This window comes from Ursus arctos, unplaced genomic scaffold (genome assembly GCF_023065955.2).
Source record: "Ursus arctos isolate Adak ecotype North America unplaced genomic scaffold, UrsArc2.0 scaffold_24, whole genome shotgun sequence".
In the NCBI taxonomy this organism is placed as follows: Eukaryota; Metazoa; Chordata; class Mammalia; order Carnivora; family Ursidae; genus Ursus; species Ursus arctos.
In genome coordinates, this window is record NW_026622919.1 from 29,654,120 (window position 1) to 29,669,973 (window position 15,854).

Here is a 15,854-nt window from a genome sequence, read left to right on the forward strand (position 1 = left end):
TTGCTCCCTCTGAGCTCCTACTCCATGCTTGTACAAGAAAGGGTGGGGTGTGTCCAGAGATCCATATGGCATGGGTCCTGCCTTCAAGGGTTTAATCGCTTAAAGTGATAAGGAGGAGCACAGGAGGGTGAAATGGGCGCAGCCAGAGAATGAAAGAACAGCCAAGCAGCTAAGAGTGCCAGGCTCTTAAGGAAGATGCCACGTCTGGCAGGGAGAGTTGGAATATGGTTACTTTTGCCCCTGGGACTGGTTATTTTAATTCCATGGGGGCCCAGAAGGATTCAGAAAGCTGTGAACTGGCCACCTATCTTGGACCCTGTGTGTATAAATCAGACAGTTGATGCTGGGCTTCCTTTCATGCCTTTTAGAAACGTCAAGCAGCTTGCCAGAGCTCTCCCTTGCAGGCAAGAAGGGCATCTCTCTGCTGGGAACACAACACAAAAATCTCAGCATCCCAGGAAGCTAAGCCAAGAGAAGGGCTCTCCCCCAGTGGAAGAGGTGTCTGTTCTCAGAGGAAGGCTGGAGGGGCAACAGTCCTGGCCTTCAGCTCTCTGTCACTTGGTTTTGAGTCTCTGCTATTGTTCAACTATATCCACTGCAGCCTTCAAAAAGCTTATACTTCTTTAATTTGTTTAATTCTTTTTTTTTTTTAAAGATTTTATTTATTTATGTGACAGAGAGACAGCCAGCGAGAGAGGGAACACAGCAGGGGGAGTGGGAGAGGAAGAAGCAGGCTCATAGCAGAGGAGCCCGATGTGGGACTCGATCCCGGTATGCCGGGATCACGCCCTGAGCCGAAGGCAGACGCTTTAACGACTGCGCTACCCAGGCGCCCCTAATTTGTTTAATTCTTAAATTTATTATCTGGACAGTTTCTATTAAAAAGTACTCTAAAACAAGTGAAAATCTATCTGGACATCCTATAACTCAAGAATATGGCAGTATTCCAGGGAGAAAGGAAGAGTCTAAAGTCTGTCTTAATTAATGACCTGTGTGCTTATTTTCAGTCCATAGTGTCTCAAAAGTAATCATACATAGAACCCAGAGAATCACAAAATAAACCATAATATTGATATATAATAATAAAACATAATAAAGAGTATAATAATAATGAAGCCCAGATAATCCGGTCTAGGAATGGAGCTCTTTCACGCCATCGGAAGTACTGGATTGGCATGTCTTCTCCTACCTGCCGTCAACATGCAGGTTTCTGCCACCCTGGCTGCAGTCAAGGCCATGGATGCCTGCCGCGCAGGCTCTATGCTTCGCCAGTTTCCAGGCCAGCCCTGGCTTGGGCTGGAAGACCTGACGCAGGAAGCCTAGACACCTGGCTTCCCTGATGTTGACTGCTTGGTAACTGAACTTTTGCCCCAGAGGCCCTCACTGTGCCACTCCTGCCTCTTAAAGGGGTTTGTGTACCTCATTCTTGCCTCCTGGTAACAGATGTTACCTAAATTATGCCTAAGACATCCACTGCCCCCGACACTATACCCTGCTGGTTAGGATACATCCACCCTTCGAGTCTGTCTGAGCAATCACTTAGCGCGTTTTCAGCGGTATGATGGTAAACCTTTAACAACTGGCTCTCAGCGGGGCGGCGGGTGGTCTGTGTGTGTGTGCGTGTGCGTGTACTTACACCTAAGACTATCATAAATTTTACTGATAGGATATGTAGCACACAGTTTTCAAATCATCATAATAAAATATACAATACTCTTTTTTGTAAGTTTCTGATAGCCTCTATGATTCACCCAAAATGCTTTCGTTTATTTTTATCAAACTCTCAAATCTGTAAACCAACCTGTAGCTGCAGCTAACGGGTGAGCAGAGCTACCATTTAAGTGTTGGTGGATGTTTCCATCTACTTTAAGGAAATGAAACAAGGAGAAACAACAAAGCCTTATGGTGGAACTCCGCTCATTCATCAATGGCATAAAGCAACTTTTTTGTTTATTACAATCAAGTAATAATTTTTGAGAACTAGAAGAATATTTCCTCCGAGTTTTTTGTGCTATCCAGAGAAACTTTTAACCTGCATTACTGATATTCTCTTGATCGCTTTCTTAAGTCTGGACCAGTGATCAGCACATTTCTCCTGTCACGGGCCAGAAAGTAAATATATTGGGCTTTGTGGGCACGTATGGTCTCTGTCACATATTCTTCTGTGTTTCACAGTCTTCTAGAAATGTAAAAAATGTAAAAAAACGGACACCATCCTCAGTTCCTGGGCCACAAAAAAATTTTTTGATTTTTATGGTGTAAATATTCCGACCTTGGCCAATTTCAAGCTACCAACGAGTGTCCCTAAAAGAGATGTGCACTGGTGCACCATTGTGTATTATTTCCACTATTCAGAGACCACAGATCTAATCATCTCAAGAGCATAAATAATAGCAAAATTCAGTGAAATAGGGAGCATGAGTTTTAAATAGTTACTGTCTTTGTCTTTAATGTAATTTAACTTTAAGTTCATATAATTTAATTTCTCATGATGGCTGTGCTTAAACACTAGCTTGCAAAATTCCTGAAATTTTAACAGTGCATTCTTGCAAGCTATCTGGGTCAACCCCAGCTCCCTGCTGCATTTATCCCATTCAGACATGGTTGAGGGCCAAGCCCTGACATGCTCCATCTCCCTATCTGTGCCGCCTCTCAGAGCCACCCTGTCACACCACCTCCTCTTTGATGTGCCATGATGAGTGGATTTTGCACTCTGTACTTTGTGATAAATCCGTGACCGTCCCAACTTTTAGTTTAATGTTCTAGGAAAACCAGGAGGTGAATCTACCAAGGAAAAATATCCTATAAATGTAAAGAGAAAAGTGATTTCTAGATGAGCTGGGGCTTGGGGGTTACTTCTGCTTCCAGTAACCCTAATGATGCCAATGATTCAGACTTCCTAAGCCCAAAACTGCAGAAATTACTGAAGGCAGTTTCGTTTGGAGGCATCCGGGGTTAAGTGTCCAAAGCAGTAAATGAGAGGTGAAGCTCCATGAAAAGGTAAAGGCTGGAAGCACCTGGGTCCCTGGAAAACTGGCATTCGTTCAACAAACATTTCACGCTAGGCTTGGAAAGAGAAAAAAACTATTAGTAATAGTAAGAATCATACAAATGATAACACCTTTCATTTAGAAAGCCAAAGGGATCAAGAGAAAGAGTAAATTTAGATAAGAACCATAATAGGAGGGAAATAAAAATGCAAATAGATCAGACTGTGGTTATTTGTAGTGCTTATGTACTTTTCAAAACCCTGAATTTTAGACAACCGTGCTTCTGCTCAGTATCTGTGTGTCATTCTGTCATTTAGGAGGCAAAACTATCACGATACACAATGTATAGACAGGGACGTGTTATTTTTGTGGTTACAAAATCTGACCATAAATACATGAATATAGCTCTCTGATTCCAACTTTGCTTTTAATCTTCTAGAAGTAGTGGGTGCAGGAGGGCTTTACTAGTGTCAAAAAAAAAAAAAGCCTTTTGCCCTTAATTTAAATCATTGTTTTTCTAGGGAAATTTAATTTGGGGAAAAAAAAATGTTTTTCTAATTAACTGGAAGACTGTGTGCTATGCAAACAATAAAGATTCTTGTTTGAAAGTAATGCATGCCCCTGCTCCTAGGACTACCAAGGGAATTAAAATAAAAAATGCAAGCAGCTCCGACCTGTTATTTTGCCAGAGCTAAACAGAATTCCCAGATCCAGAGTTTTCACGTCAGTTCCCAATTTAAAACCCACAAGTGTTGAGTGGGTTCATGCTTCGGCAAGACACATCTTCTCATCTCTAGAAATGACTGTATTTGATCTCTTTCTGGGTTTCTCGGCACGTCCCTCACTCCCTCTTTCTTCCTCTTGTGCTATGGTTGGCCTCAAAGGTTAGAAACTACACAATTAGATGGATCGGGGAGGATTTCATAATGCTCTGGTGCTGGGCTGGGCAGTCTAGCCAAATTCCGTTCATTAGCTAAGGCGCCGGGGTGAGTGTGGCCAGTAAGAATGCCGTTTTGGTTCCATTGAAGTGCTGATAGGGAGAGGAAATAAACTTTTATTTTTTTGGTTCCTGAGTGGCAGTATGGACAAGTGAAGAGTCTGGGATGCTGGGAATCTGGAGGCCAGGAATTAATCTCCATCTCAACCACTTACTGGGCAGCTCAAGCGACTTCTGTTCTCTTTTTTTCTATTCTGACACTGTTTTCTTATTCTCTATGTACCAGCATCAGATTTCCATCTACCTTAGACTTGAAGCATTCCAAAGTCGAGAATCAAGTAATCAGGTCACACACCAGTTACTGAGCCACCTATGCTGTGCTACGTGCCCAGACAGGTGCTTTGTAAATTGACATTAATCCAACATGCTCCCTGATCTCAGAGAACTTAAAGAAGACAGAGGAAGCAGATCTCTTAGAAAATGAATACCAAACAATAAAGCAAGTGCAGCGTGAGAGATATATTAAAGTTGCTATGGGAAAATGGGCAAAGGAGCTTTCCTTGGAAAGCCAGGGAAAGCTGTGGAAAGAAAGGGACTTCAAACCACTCCCGTTTGAATGAAAGGGAAGGTAATTTTGGGGAAGAGGAGAGCATACCAAAAGAGAAAAAACAGCAAAAACGATGGGTCTGAGTTCAAGTGACAGAAGGCTAGAAGTGGAGGGTTCAAGCAGGGCATGGGTAAGAAGCAAGAGTACACCTCTTACGGTATGCTTCTGCTGACGTGTGCACAGGATAAAGCAGCTCTGGGCTTTGGGGAAGAACCTGGACAATACCAGGTTTTCGATGTTTTTTATCAATTAAGTAGACATTAATTAGACACTGCTGCAATGTTATCTCTCTTTTTTAAAGAATTTATTTATTTATTTATTTATTTATTTAGAGAGAAAGAGAGAGCATAAGTGGGAAGAGGTGAAGAGAAAGGGAGAGAGAGAATCTTAAGCAGGTTCCACGCTCAGCAAGGGAGCCTGACACAGGGCTCGATCCCAGGACCCTGAAATCATGACCTGAGCTGAAATCAAGAGTTGGACATTTAACCGACTAAGCCATCCAGGTGCCCCTGAAATGTTATCTCTTTATGCCTTTATTTTTGAAGGGTCTTTACTGCTCAAGAAACTGGCCTGAAAATTTAAGAGAGTTACTGGCCCAAGCAGGGCATATTAGTCACAGAACTCAGACCACGAGGCTGGAAATGTACACGCGCTGTAGACTGTCCTGCTTGTGCACCCTAACACTTCCAGTCATGGATTTTCTCCTCTTGCACTAACTCTGTGACTCTTTCCTCACATTATAGACTTTAGATAAGAACCATAATAAGGTAGACCTTCAGGAGCTTTGTTTCTTCTTAAGCTTTCAGCACGTGGTTTTTATAGCTGCCATCCGGTAAACAGAGGTGTTCAGCTACAACTCTCCTTCCCCAATGACTCTACTTGCTAAAGCTTAGATAAAAATGAAATATTTGTTAAAATAATAAAGTGTCATATTTAAAATATTCAGTTATTTGATATAAATATAGTGAATCACAGCTTGAGCCAGAGCCAAATTTTGAGAAATACTAACACCTAGGTTGTGTCTGGTACCTTTCTTGCTTATGTCCAACTGCTATGAGCCATTGCATGATTAAACCCTGCTTCGATTTCCCAGACCTAAGTAGAAACAGTTGCCCTGATCTTTATCTTAAAATTATAAGTCTTATAGAGTTTTAAACTTCATATACATGGCTCCAGTCCTTCAGGGATTTAGAGCAGGCTTATAAGTGATTTTCTCATGGCTTTAATATTAAGTCTTTAAACTACCTACACATAACTTTCCAGAGAGACCATGCTAAGTTGCCTTCTTAGAATTCCCAGTGGGCTCTCAAAGTGATTCCTGCTCGCTCTGTTTCCCCTCCCTGGTTTTTTAAATGACCAGAAGCTCCTTTCTTCATGTCGAAAGAGTCCACCAACCCAATGAAGTACATAGAAGAAAAAGACTGTTGGTTGCCCCAGAACAGATTGTCCATTCCAACAGAGAGGATTTTTTCCTTCCATGTGAATCTTCTTTCATGATATGAGATCTAATTAGACTTAAATGCTTAAAAAAACTTTCTATTAACTTCCAAAGCAGTACCGTATCTCCTTACAAAGCTGTTCTATTTGTTTTTTGCTTTGTCTTTCAAGAAGCCAGGTCCTCTTTTCCACCTAAAACATGTTTTGTAAGACATATTTCAATAGAACATGAACAGTTGTTACTCAAAAATAAATAGTTTCTTTCAAATTCTAAAGACTGTATCTTCGAGGAACTTGTCACTAATCCCTTGGAGGTATTCCCACTAATCCCTAGCTCTTCTTTGAGGAAGTCACCCTGAATCCTTAGCCTGGAATCAGAAACCCTTGACTCTTACCCTTCCGCTTGGAGCTCCTCCACATCAGTCAATGATGCATGTGTCAGTGGCAACCAAGGATATTTCTGTTTCCAGAATTTTCCTGTATTCCTTGCTTTTACTAGATACCCTTGCAAATTTGCTACTGATTTTCATTTTGTTTTGTGATAATGTCTTCAATGGTTTCCTTTTTTTTTCTTTAGCTAGTTATATGCACCCTTAAGTCCAGATTGACTTTCAGAAAGTTGGCTTCTTTAGAGCTAGTAGCTCATAAGCATAATAAAATATTTTGGAAAAAAAATGCATACATAGATACATATATAATGTATATATTAAATGTTTTAGAATATATATTTATAAGGAAGTGTAGGCCTAATTTGAGATTTAACATACAATCTTAATCATTTGATTCTAATTACATTTTACAACATGCCTGAGAGCTTCAAAGGGCAAGGGACTGGAGAAGGAGAAGATTCACAGGAAGAAAAATATCTCCTTGTTGAAAAAACCAGTCTACTCTGGGCGTGTGTGTGTGTGTGTGTGTGTGTGTGTGTATCTATGCATATAATCAAAGTGAATATATTTGATTTATAAAATATTTAGGAAGCACATTCTATGCACCAAACGCACAAATCCATGTACTAGAGAAGAGAGAGAGAAAGGTATTTCTCCTATTCTCAAATTTGTCACAATCTAACAAGAGAAAGAGAAACATACAATAAAGCATAATATGTGTGTAATAAATCTTGCTTTCATATGAATAAAGGGCTTTGGGAGCACAGAATCAGGTGTATTTAATTATTCCTGAGGAATTTAGAGTTAACTTTGCTAGATCTTAACGGATTAGTAGAGTTTCGCCAAGCAGTGGTTGGAAGATGAGCAAAAGACACAGAGGCAGAAAAGTACACAGAATAACCAGGTAACAGGAACTTACAGAGCAAGGACGTTGCTGTGAGACAGGGCAGGGGAGGAGGATAGTAGAGTAAGGCTGGAACCAGATTATGAAGGTCCTTGAATGCCTTATTAACCTTTCATTTTACTTTGTTTTATTTTAGTTTTTCTTTAAAGATTTTTATCTATTTATTTGAAAGAGAGAGAGGGAAAGAGAGAATGAGCAGGTGGGAGAGGCAGAGGGAGAGAGAGAGGTGCAGACTCCCCGCTGAGCAGGGAGCCTTATGCAGGGCTCAATCCCAGGACCCTGAGATCACGACCTGAACCAAAGGCAGACACTCAACCCACTGAGCCATGCAGGCGCCCCAACATTTCGTTTTATTTTGAAAGCAACTGGACACTATGAAAAGATTTTAGGAAGAGAAATGAAATAATGAGATCTACATTTTAACATATAATTCAGGCTGTTGTATAAGGATAAGAAGATGAACAGAAAAATCAATTAGGAGAGTTGATCAGTTAATCAGGCCTACACCTCCTTGCAAAAAAAAAAAAAAATCAGTTGAAGATTGATGCACGTGATTACAAAGTCCTGCTCTAGACTAAGTTCAGTGTGAGGTGAAGAGGGAAACTTATGAGGGAGACATTTTAAAGCAGAACCTACCGGGTTTAGTAATCAACTGATCATGAAGAACTGGGAAAAAGAGGAGGCAAGGATGCTCCGAGACTCGGGGTTGGGTGATTGGGTATATAGCAATGCCGTGAGCTAAAACTGAGAAAACAAGAAGAGACACCTGTTTTGGCAAAGAGAAGTACTACCGGGCACTCATGTGGAGATCTGCAAGAGGAAGTCTAAAGTCCTGGGAGAGGCTGGATATAGAATTACAGTTTTGAGAGCCATCGTTGGCAGTGTGGATAAGGTCACTGCCCGGGAAAAGGATGTGAAGCGAGAAAAAACCAAACCGTCAAGGAACATCACGGCAAAGGGAGAAGGAAAGCAGGAATCAGAGAGAGTCAGGAGGTAGGAAGAAAGGGTGCAACCAAGACTAAGGGGAAAGAAGGCTGCAAAACGTCAGGGAGGCCAGAGTGGCAGGCTTTCCCAGGAAGAGGCTGTTGTGGACAATCAGAGCAGTAAGAACTTCAGGAAAGCAATTTCTAGAGCATGAGGAGAACAAGCTAGATTCCTAGGAACATACAGAGGAGGAGCCAAGGGTACGAGGGCAGCAGCCCTAAAGCAGAGGACTGTGTGACTCAAGAGAAGCAGCACGCTTTAGGGATGGTTCGGCTTAATTCTGAAGTACTGAAGTGTCATAGGGAATATAACTTAAATAAACTTAAAACCTATAGCTTGTCATCATGAGGTTTAGAATGTGCAGGCCTTATCTTCCATGTGCCTTAAGCTCCTGCTTCATTCAGGATTGCCTTAAACCCTGCCATGGGTAAACTGTCACTTAAGACACTTTATACTGATGAGGCACAATTTATCTTTCCTGACCACAGTGTTTTCAACCAGTGGAGAATGTTATGAAGAAACATGGCCTCACAGTAAAACGGGGTGTTAGACTTTGGGTATTAGGTTGAACTGTGAATGAACACTCACTTCAGTGATGTCAGGTGTGGGGAGAGCACTGAAGAGGAGAGCCATAAACCCCAAATCCTCAGGCTGAAGAGAAGCCAATGAAAAAGCCTGGAAGACAAGACCAAGGAGGAGGAGGAGAGCCTGGGGAGCAGTGTGTGGGACACTACAAGAAGAGAATGCTTCCAGAAGAAGGTGTCCAGTGACATGGAAAGAAATGAAAGGAAGCTTATTGATTTGGAATGAGAACGCCCCTGGGACCTTGAAGTAGCACTTTCAGTAGCATGGTGCTAACAGAAGGGAATGTTCTAGTGTGCCCTTTCCTTCTGTGCAATTAATAACTTGTCCGTACAACGGACTGTTACATATAATGTGCCTGAGCATGTGTGTATCTATATCCGTATGTACCTGTGTACACAGATGTATATCGAAGATATATTAATCACTGTTCATGATTAATTATTTTCCTCTCTAGTTTTAAAAAATAACTGTGAACTTAGAAACTGACTTTTTATCCCAAGGAAGATTGTGAGATGTTCCAATACAGGAAAAAGAGGGCAAACTTATCATTTTTGAGAGACACTTTTGCTAGAGTTTCTGTGATGCTTCTTGATATATGAGTGAATTTCATGCTGTCTCTTTCTCTCCTTGCAGTGGAATGGAGCATGTCTAAAGACTTTTGTCCTTTGGCTGGAGAAATCATCATGGAAAACCTGCAGACCCTGAGATGCACGATCACAGGACTTACAACGGTAAATGCCAAATCCTCCCATTAGGCTTCCCCTTCCCTTGCCCCTGATGTTTGTGCTGGGATTTGGGTAGCAAATGCCTACTCTGGAAGCAGCTGCCAACACCCAGGCCTCTGGCAACAACTGCCACTCGTTAAGTGAGATATGTCTGGTATCCATAATCTGAACCCCACAAAGGAGTGAGCAGACAGCATGAACCGCTTTGTAAGCTGCCATGTTCTACAGAGATCAGAAAAAGACTGGCCTCATGCAAGCCTTGAAAGCTGCTGCTTTCTGGATCACAGTCTAATCTTCAGGGGGGATCAAAGGCTCTGAGAGATCCAATTTTGACTCCCTGTCTGATGGTAAAAATAACAGCCTCCTCTAACCCTCACCCCCATAGCCTCGGTTGAGATCAGTCATCTATTGGAGTCATACAATTTCCTGAGAGAAATCCTTTTCCCTTGATTAAAAAAAAAAAAAATCTGTCTAAATCTGCTTTCACAGAAAAGAAACTATATATGGCGGCACTACATTTCTCAGTAACCTGAACCAAGTTCAACTGTGAATGAAAAACTGGAACAAACTGTGCTTATTTGTCTAACCGATCTAAACTCAAACATTAGTTCTTTATAGAACTGCAAGCCAGATGAGCATATGAAATGCAAAAAATAAAAACAGCTAGCAAATCCGTTCATACTGGAAGAAACCCTGTATCTCCTCAAATAGTTACAATGCAATGAAACAATCATCAAAATCATTTTTAAAGAAAAGTTTTTAAGGTATACTTCAGTCAAACCTGTATTTTTTTGCTCCAGTTCAAATAATTAATACCTTAGAACTTTCTAAGTGAGAGAGAGAGAGAGAGGGAGAATTTTGTTGTTGTTGCGTTCTTCTAAAAGATTAGTCCTTTAAAAGGGTCATCGGTGAAGCGTAAACCTGAAACCCGGCATTAAAAAGCTGCATGGGGTTGCATCTCTTCCAGTGTGAACCAGCTTATTCTAATAGAATTCTTGGTGGTTGGGTCACCGCCACAGAATCTTGACTTTTAGTCCTAATCACACGTCTACACCAGGGGCCAAAACTGTGGATTACCAGAGCAAACAAACCCCGGAGTGGGTGGCCCCCAGAGATGCTATCGGCAGAGGACTGGTTCCCAACCCTATAGCTCACATGATGGAAGAGGGCCAGAAGAGAACCCCAGGGAATTTCCTTTGCTTAAACGAAAAAGTGATATTGTGATAAAAATGGAAAACTCTCCATATAGAGAGTTTCTCTAATATTTGAACTAATTTTTATAGGGATTAAGTTTTTCCACTTGGTCGTCCAATGAGAGCAATTCAGACACTATCCTAATCACATAAGAGCCTAGAAGGAGACTGACACTTCTGCAGAATCGCCATAACCTTGAAGTACATAGAAACCTATTTTTAATGTTAAAAAAAATTAACTTTCAGGCGCCTGGGTGGCTCAGTCATTAGGCGTCTGCCTTCAGCTCAGGTCATGATCCCAGAGTCCTGGGATCGAGCCCCGCATCGGGCTCCCTGCTCCGCTGGAAGCCTGCTTCTTCCTCTCCCACTCCCCCTGCTTGTGCTCCCTCTCTCGCTGGCTGTCTCTCTCTGTCAAATAAATAAATAAAATCTTTTTAAAAATTAACTTTATAATATGGTAAGGCCAACATTATTAAAATTTCTAGCAAAGGCTCTACAAAGATGCAGTGGTTCTTTGTTTTTTGGTTTGGTTTGGTTTTTTACTTCAGATGCTATTTTACAAATTTCACAAGCAATGTTTTATCAAATGCTGGCTTAAAAAATGCCTCTTTGGGTTCACTGGGGGGAAAAAATAACTTCTCAAAGCAAAAATATAAAAACATACAAAACATCTGAAAAGATTATAAGTAAACAAAAACTCCTAAATTTTTAGTGTCATAAGACATTAAAGAATATAAGCCATTATTTTATTTATTTATTTTTATTTTTTTTTTTTTTTTAAAGATTTTTATTTATTTATTTGACAGAGAGAGACAGCCAGCGAGAGAGGGAACACAGGCAGGGGGAGTGGGAGAGGAAGAAGCAGGCTCATAGCCGAGGAGCCTGACGTGGGGCTCGATCCCATAACGCCGGGATCACGCCCTGAGCCGAAGGCAGACGTATAAGCCATTATTTTAAAGATGGTTTTAAAATTGAAGTGAAGTCAAAGAATTAATTTAAAAGTTTTAATAGCTGAGCAAAGATATTCATTGCAGCATTATTTATTGTGGCATAAAATGTGGAGACAATCTTAATGTTCACCAATCGGGGGACTGGTTAAATAAATGACAGTATTTGCCCACAGTGAAGTACTATGCAGCCACTAAAAGAATGAACCAGATCTTTGATGTACTAATCTGAAAAGAAGTTCATTGTAACTTGTTAATTTTAAAAGCAAGTCAATCAGCTAATAAAAGTGATAGTGACTGCCTCTGGGGAGGGGAAAATAAGGAGAAAGAGATAAGGAATTGCTGTTTTGGATAAACCTTGAAGAACTTTGTGTGACTTTTAATAATCAGTGTATAATTCGGAGGGGGAAAAAAGGTAATTATGACATTCCAATTTTGAAAAAAGAAAGCTCATAGACACTGAGGGCACCCCAAAGATGTGTATTACACTACACATAAATGTAATAGTCAGGAAAAGCTAGAAAGCTAAAGCATGGCTAGTGGATTTCCCAATGGATCAATGAGTTAATCAGACAAAGGAATCTGCTTCTAGAGTAAAAGTATTCAGTACAATTCCTAATGCATACATTCTCTCTATTTCGATACTTTTCAGGGCCAACAGTATTTTGTTCAAGTCTCGGCTTATAACATGAAAGGATGGGGACCTGCTCAGACCACGGTACCGGCATGTGCCTCGCCTTCTAGTAGGTGGTGGCTGTGAACTCTCTCAAGCCTGGCCACAGGCTCCAACTCCCCCCTCCATCCATCCTCAGGATACCATTGCCATTCCCTCTCCCCACAGCTTGAGACTAACAAAACCTCAGAGTAGCATCTGAGCCGCCTAATGAATGATTCCTCTGCAGAAATGTTCCCCTGGGAGGCAACTCAGTGGAATGAAAAGAGGGAATTTGGAACGAGCATGACCGAATTTGACACCCATGATACCTTTTATTAGCTGTGTGGCCTTCAAAAGTGCCTTAAACTCTCTCAATCTGTAGAATGAGTCCAATCCTACCTTTCCCAAGGCTTTTGTGGGGATGTTGTGAATGACACGGCAGGAATGGCTGGCCCATTCTAGCTCTCCTCTCTCCTCCTCACCCCCTCACCCACATCAAATTGACAAGAGAATGAGATATAGCAAATCTTATTTACCCGACATTTTGTCAGAAGAAAACGCTTTCTTATACTAACAAGCACTCTGCTACACTCTATAAATATATAACATTTGTAGTGGAGGCTGAAAACCCCAGCAAAGCCTCTTCTAATTATTTGAAGATTAATTATATTCGGTATATTTGGTAGCTATTAACCAGAAAATTTAATTAAACAGAAGAAACATCTCTAGATACACCGTATGATAGATTTTTCTGCATAATGAGCCTATTGCTCTGAATTTGTTTTCATTTTTTTAAAAACCTTCGTGAATGTGATAGTTTAAAATGGTATCATATGCTTCTTGTAAGAGTACAAACTGCTACACACTTTGTGGAACACAATTTGCCATAATAAGAACAGTCATGTCTTTTTACCCCATAATTATATATCTGGGAATCTAACCTAAGGAAACAAATGCAGACAAACATTATGAACAAATATTCACACTGTAACAGTGTATGGATATAGTGAGATACCCTGTATGATAGGGAGAACAAATATCCCGTATTAATTCAATGGTTAAATAAAGTATGATATATACATATCCACATTACAGAACAAAATGCAACCACTAAAAATGGTGTTTAAAAAATTCATTGTGTGGAAGAAATCTTATGTAAGTTTTATGTAAAAACATAATGCAAAAATTTTTTTCACATATTTAAGCTGTGAGTTTGATTATTATTAGGTAGGCCTGTCGGCACATACCTATCAACATTTGACAGTGGATATTTGGGTTATAAGACTGTGGGCTCTTTAGCTTTCTTTTGTACACATCTATGTAATTTTCATGTCTTATAACAACCTTTACCTAGGATCAACCATGGATCAGGTGGCACGTTATGGGCTTTCATCAGCGTCTCACTGAATCCTCACACGGGTCTTCCATCACTGTTCCTGTCGTATAGCTAAGCACCATCATCTTCATCATCTGCATCACTCTGAACATCAGAGCCAACATAAGACTTATTATATGCTGGGCATTAATCTAAGAACTTTATCTGGATTGACTCATTTACTCTTCATAACCGACGCACTGAGGTGGTTTTTAATAGCATTCCAGTACTATTCACATAGAGGCACATGCATACATAGAGCCCAACACCACAAAATCAGCAAGCACTGAAGTCAGGCCCAAACCCTATGGCCCTTGTTCTTAACCACTATGCTGTCCTCCTCCTCTATTAATAAGGAAATTGGGACTCAGAGAGGATGTTGCCTTGTCCAAGGTCACAACTCTTGTATGTGCCTGAGCCAGGATTCAAGCCTGAACTGATCAAGCCCATGCCATGTCTCCTGTGCCGTGGGAACGGGTGCCCTCTGCTATCAGGCAGATGAGCAGACTAAGAGCCAGCCAGCCAACCATTCCTGACTGCCGGTTCTAGCGGATTCACATAGCGACACACCAGGTGACATAGGGCTCTGGACCAGAGGCACCAGAGATCTCCAAGGCCCCGAGTCCCATGGGCATTTGGTGATTTAATTATTCCAGTCTTATTTGGACATCTTTCTTATTAAAGACATCAGAAACACAAACTAAAAATATTGCAAGATTAAGATACTAAGGGAAACCATCTCATTCTAGGGAGAAAAAAAAGAGTATATATTATCGATGAAGGGATTGAAGGGACAGAAAAGAAAAAAAAATGATAGTGTCATTTGACGTGAAGGCAGGACAGGGGAGAACTTCCCACTCCAAATGCAAATTCTAACCGGCATATGGATGCATTTACTTATAAACATCAGATGTTCTATAAACTTCAAATTCTAATCAGACACTCTCCCTCACAGCCTATCTGAAAGGGCTTTCTCCAGAATGACAAGAGCAGTCTTCCAGGACCGGGAAGAGTCACTTAGCACTTGCTAATTAACATAGCAACTGCCAACGCTTTCTAACTTGGCCCATTTGACTAGTAGGGGTATCTGGCAAAGAACTAAAATCCAAAAACATGTCATTATAGTTGCTGCAGACATGCTGTATCACTTGGAAAAGAACAATATGAACAATATAAAAACACTCCAACTCTATTTATAAACAGAGTATGACATTGTGATGCAACATATATCAGTATTCAGATATTTACTAGAGGACAATGTATTCTAACATGACAGAGTAATTGAAAATTTAGTAATATGTTCCAGTAAGCTATAAAACCTTTTTTTTTTATTTTTACAAAAGGCCTTAATGTGTTTTTATAGACTTATGTTATATGGTATGGTACATAATAAGAGAAAAGGACCCAGACAGGCTTGTCTGAGTTACGATCAGGAAAGCCCTGATATCGCCAGTGAATGTAAGCTCTGCATTGTGTTGCAACTGAAGTGTCTCATTACCAGAACAGTGAACTGTATTATGTGGCACAATCTGCTCTTTTCCTACCACACTAAGTTTATTCCTGTCAGGTTCCTGATTTCTTAATATATTTTCAATTTTCTCCCTCATCCCTAAAGTCTCCTATTTTATGTAGTCGTCAGAACCTTCCAAACATCTATGAGAAAAACTCATTCTTTCCAAAAACCTTGGCATCATGTCCAGTGCTCACTTGGGCTGCAATTTAGCATTAGCAATTTTCAAGTGTATCATAAAGTCATCAGCTTTAGCTCGCCTCTGATGTAATAGGGCTCAGCTGAAAAGAGCCAGCTCCATTTCATCTCCCCTTGCATTGATGGCAGTATTAACACTCATTACAATGTATTAGCATGTGCAGGGCCACATAATAACTCAGCCACCCAGAAGTCTTACTCAAGCAAACATTACTGCTCTTATCATGAGCACTAAAGACGCATTCACCCAACTGAGGGAATAAACTCCTAACAGCCTTTGGGAATCCATGATAGCAGCGTTTATGATCACTGTGCCCAGATACCAGGGACACTAGAGAGAAGACGGAGGATCACTTGGAGTTTGATTCCTCAGATATTTCCAAATTTCCCAGTAAAAGCACCTTTCCTAGCCAAGGCT

At 40.7% G+C, this 15,854-nt stretch overlaps 1 protein-coding gene across 1 annotated transcript in view; it reads left to right on the forward strand.

The window, feature by feature from the left end:
- Positions 1-15,854, forward strand: part of ANKFN1 (ankyrin repeat and fibronectin type III domain containing 1) — a 376,358-nt gene that overhangs the window by 297,455 nt on the left and 63,049 nt on the right. Inside the window, exons 8-9 of the mRNA XM_026517400.4 lie at positions 9,467-9,564; positions 12,351-12,441. Coding sequence (XP_026373185.2) covers positions 9,467-9,564; positions 12,351-12,441 — 189 coding nt within the window. The remainder of the gene's footprint in view (positions 1-9,466; positions 9,565-12,350; positions 12,442-15,854) is intronic.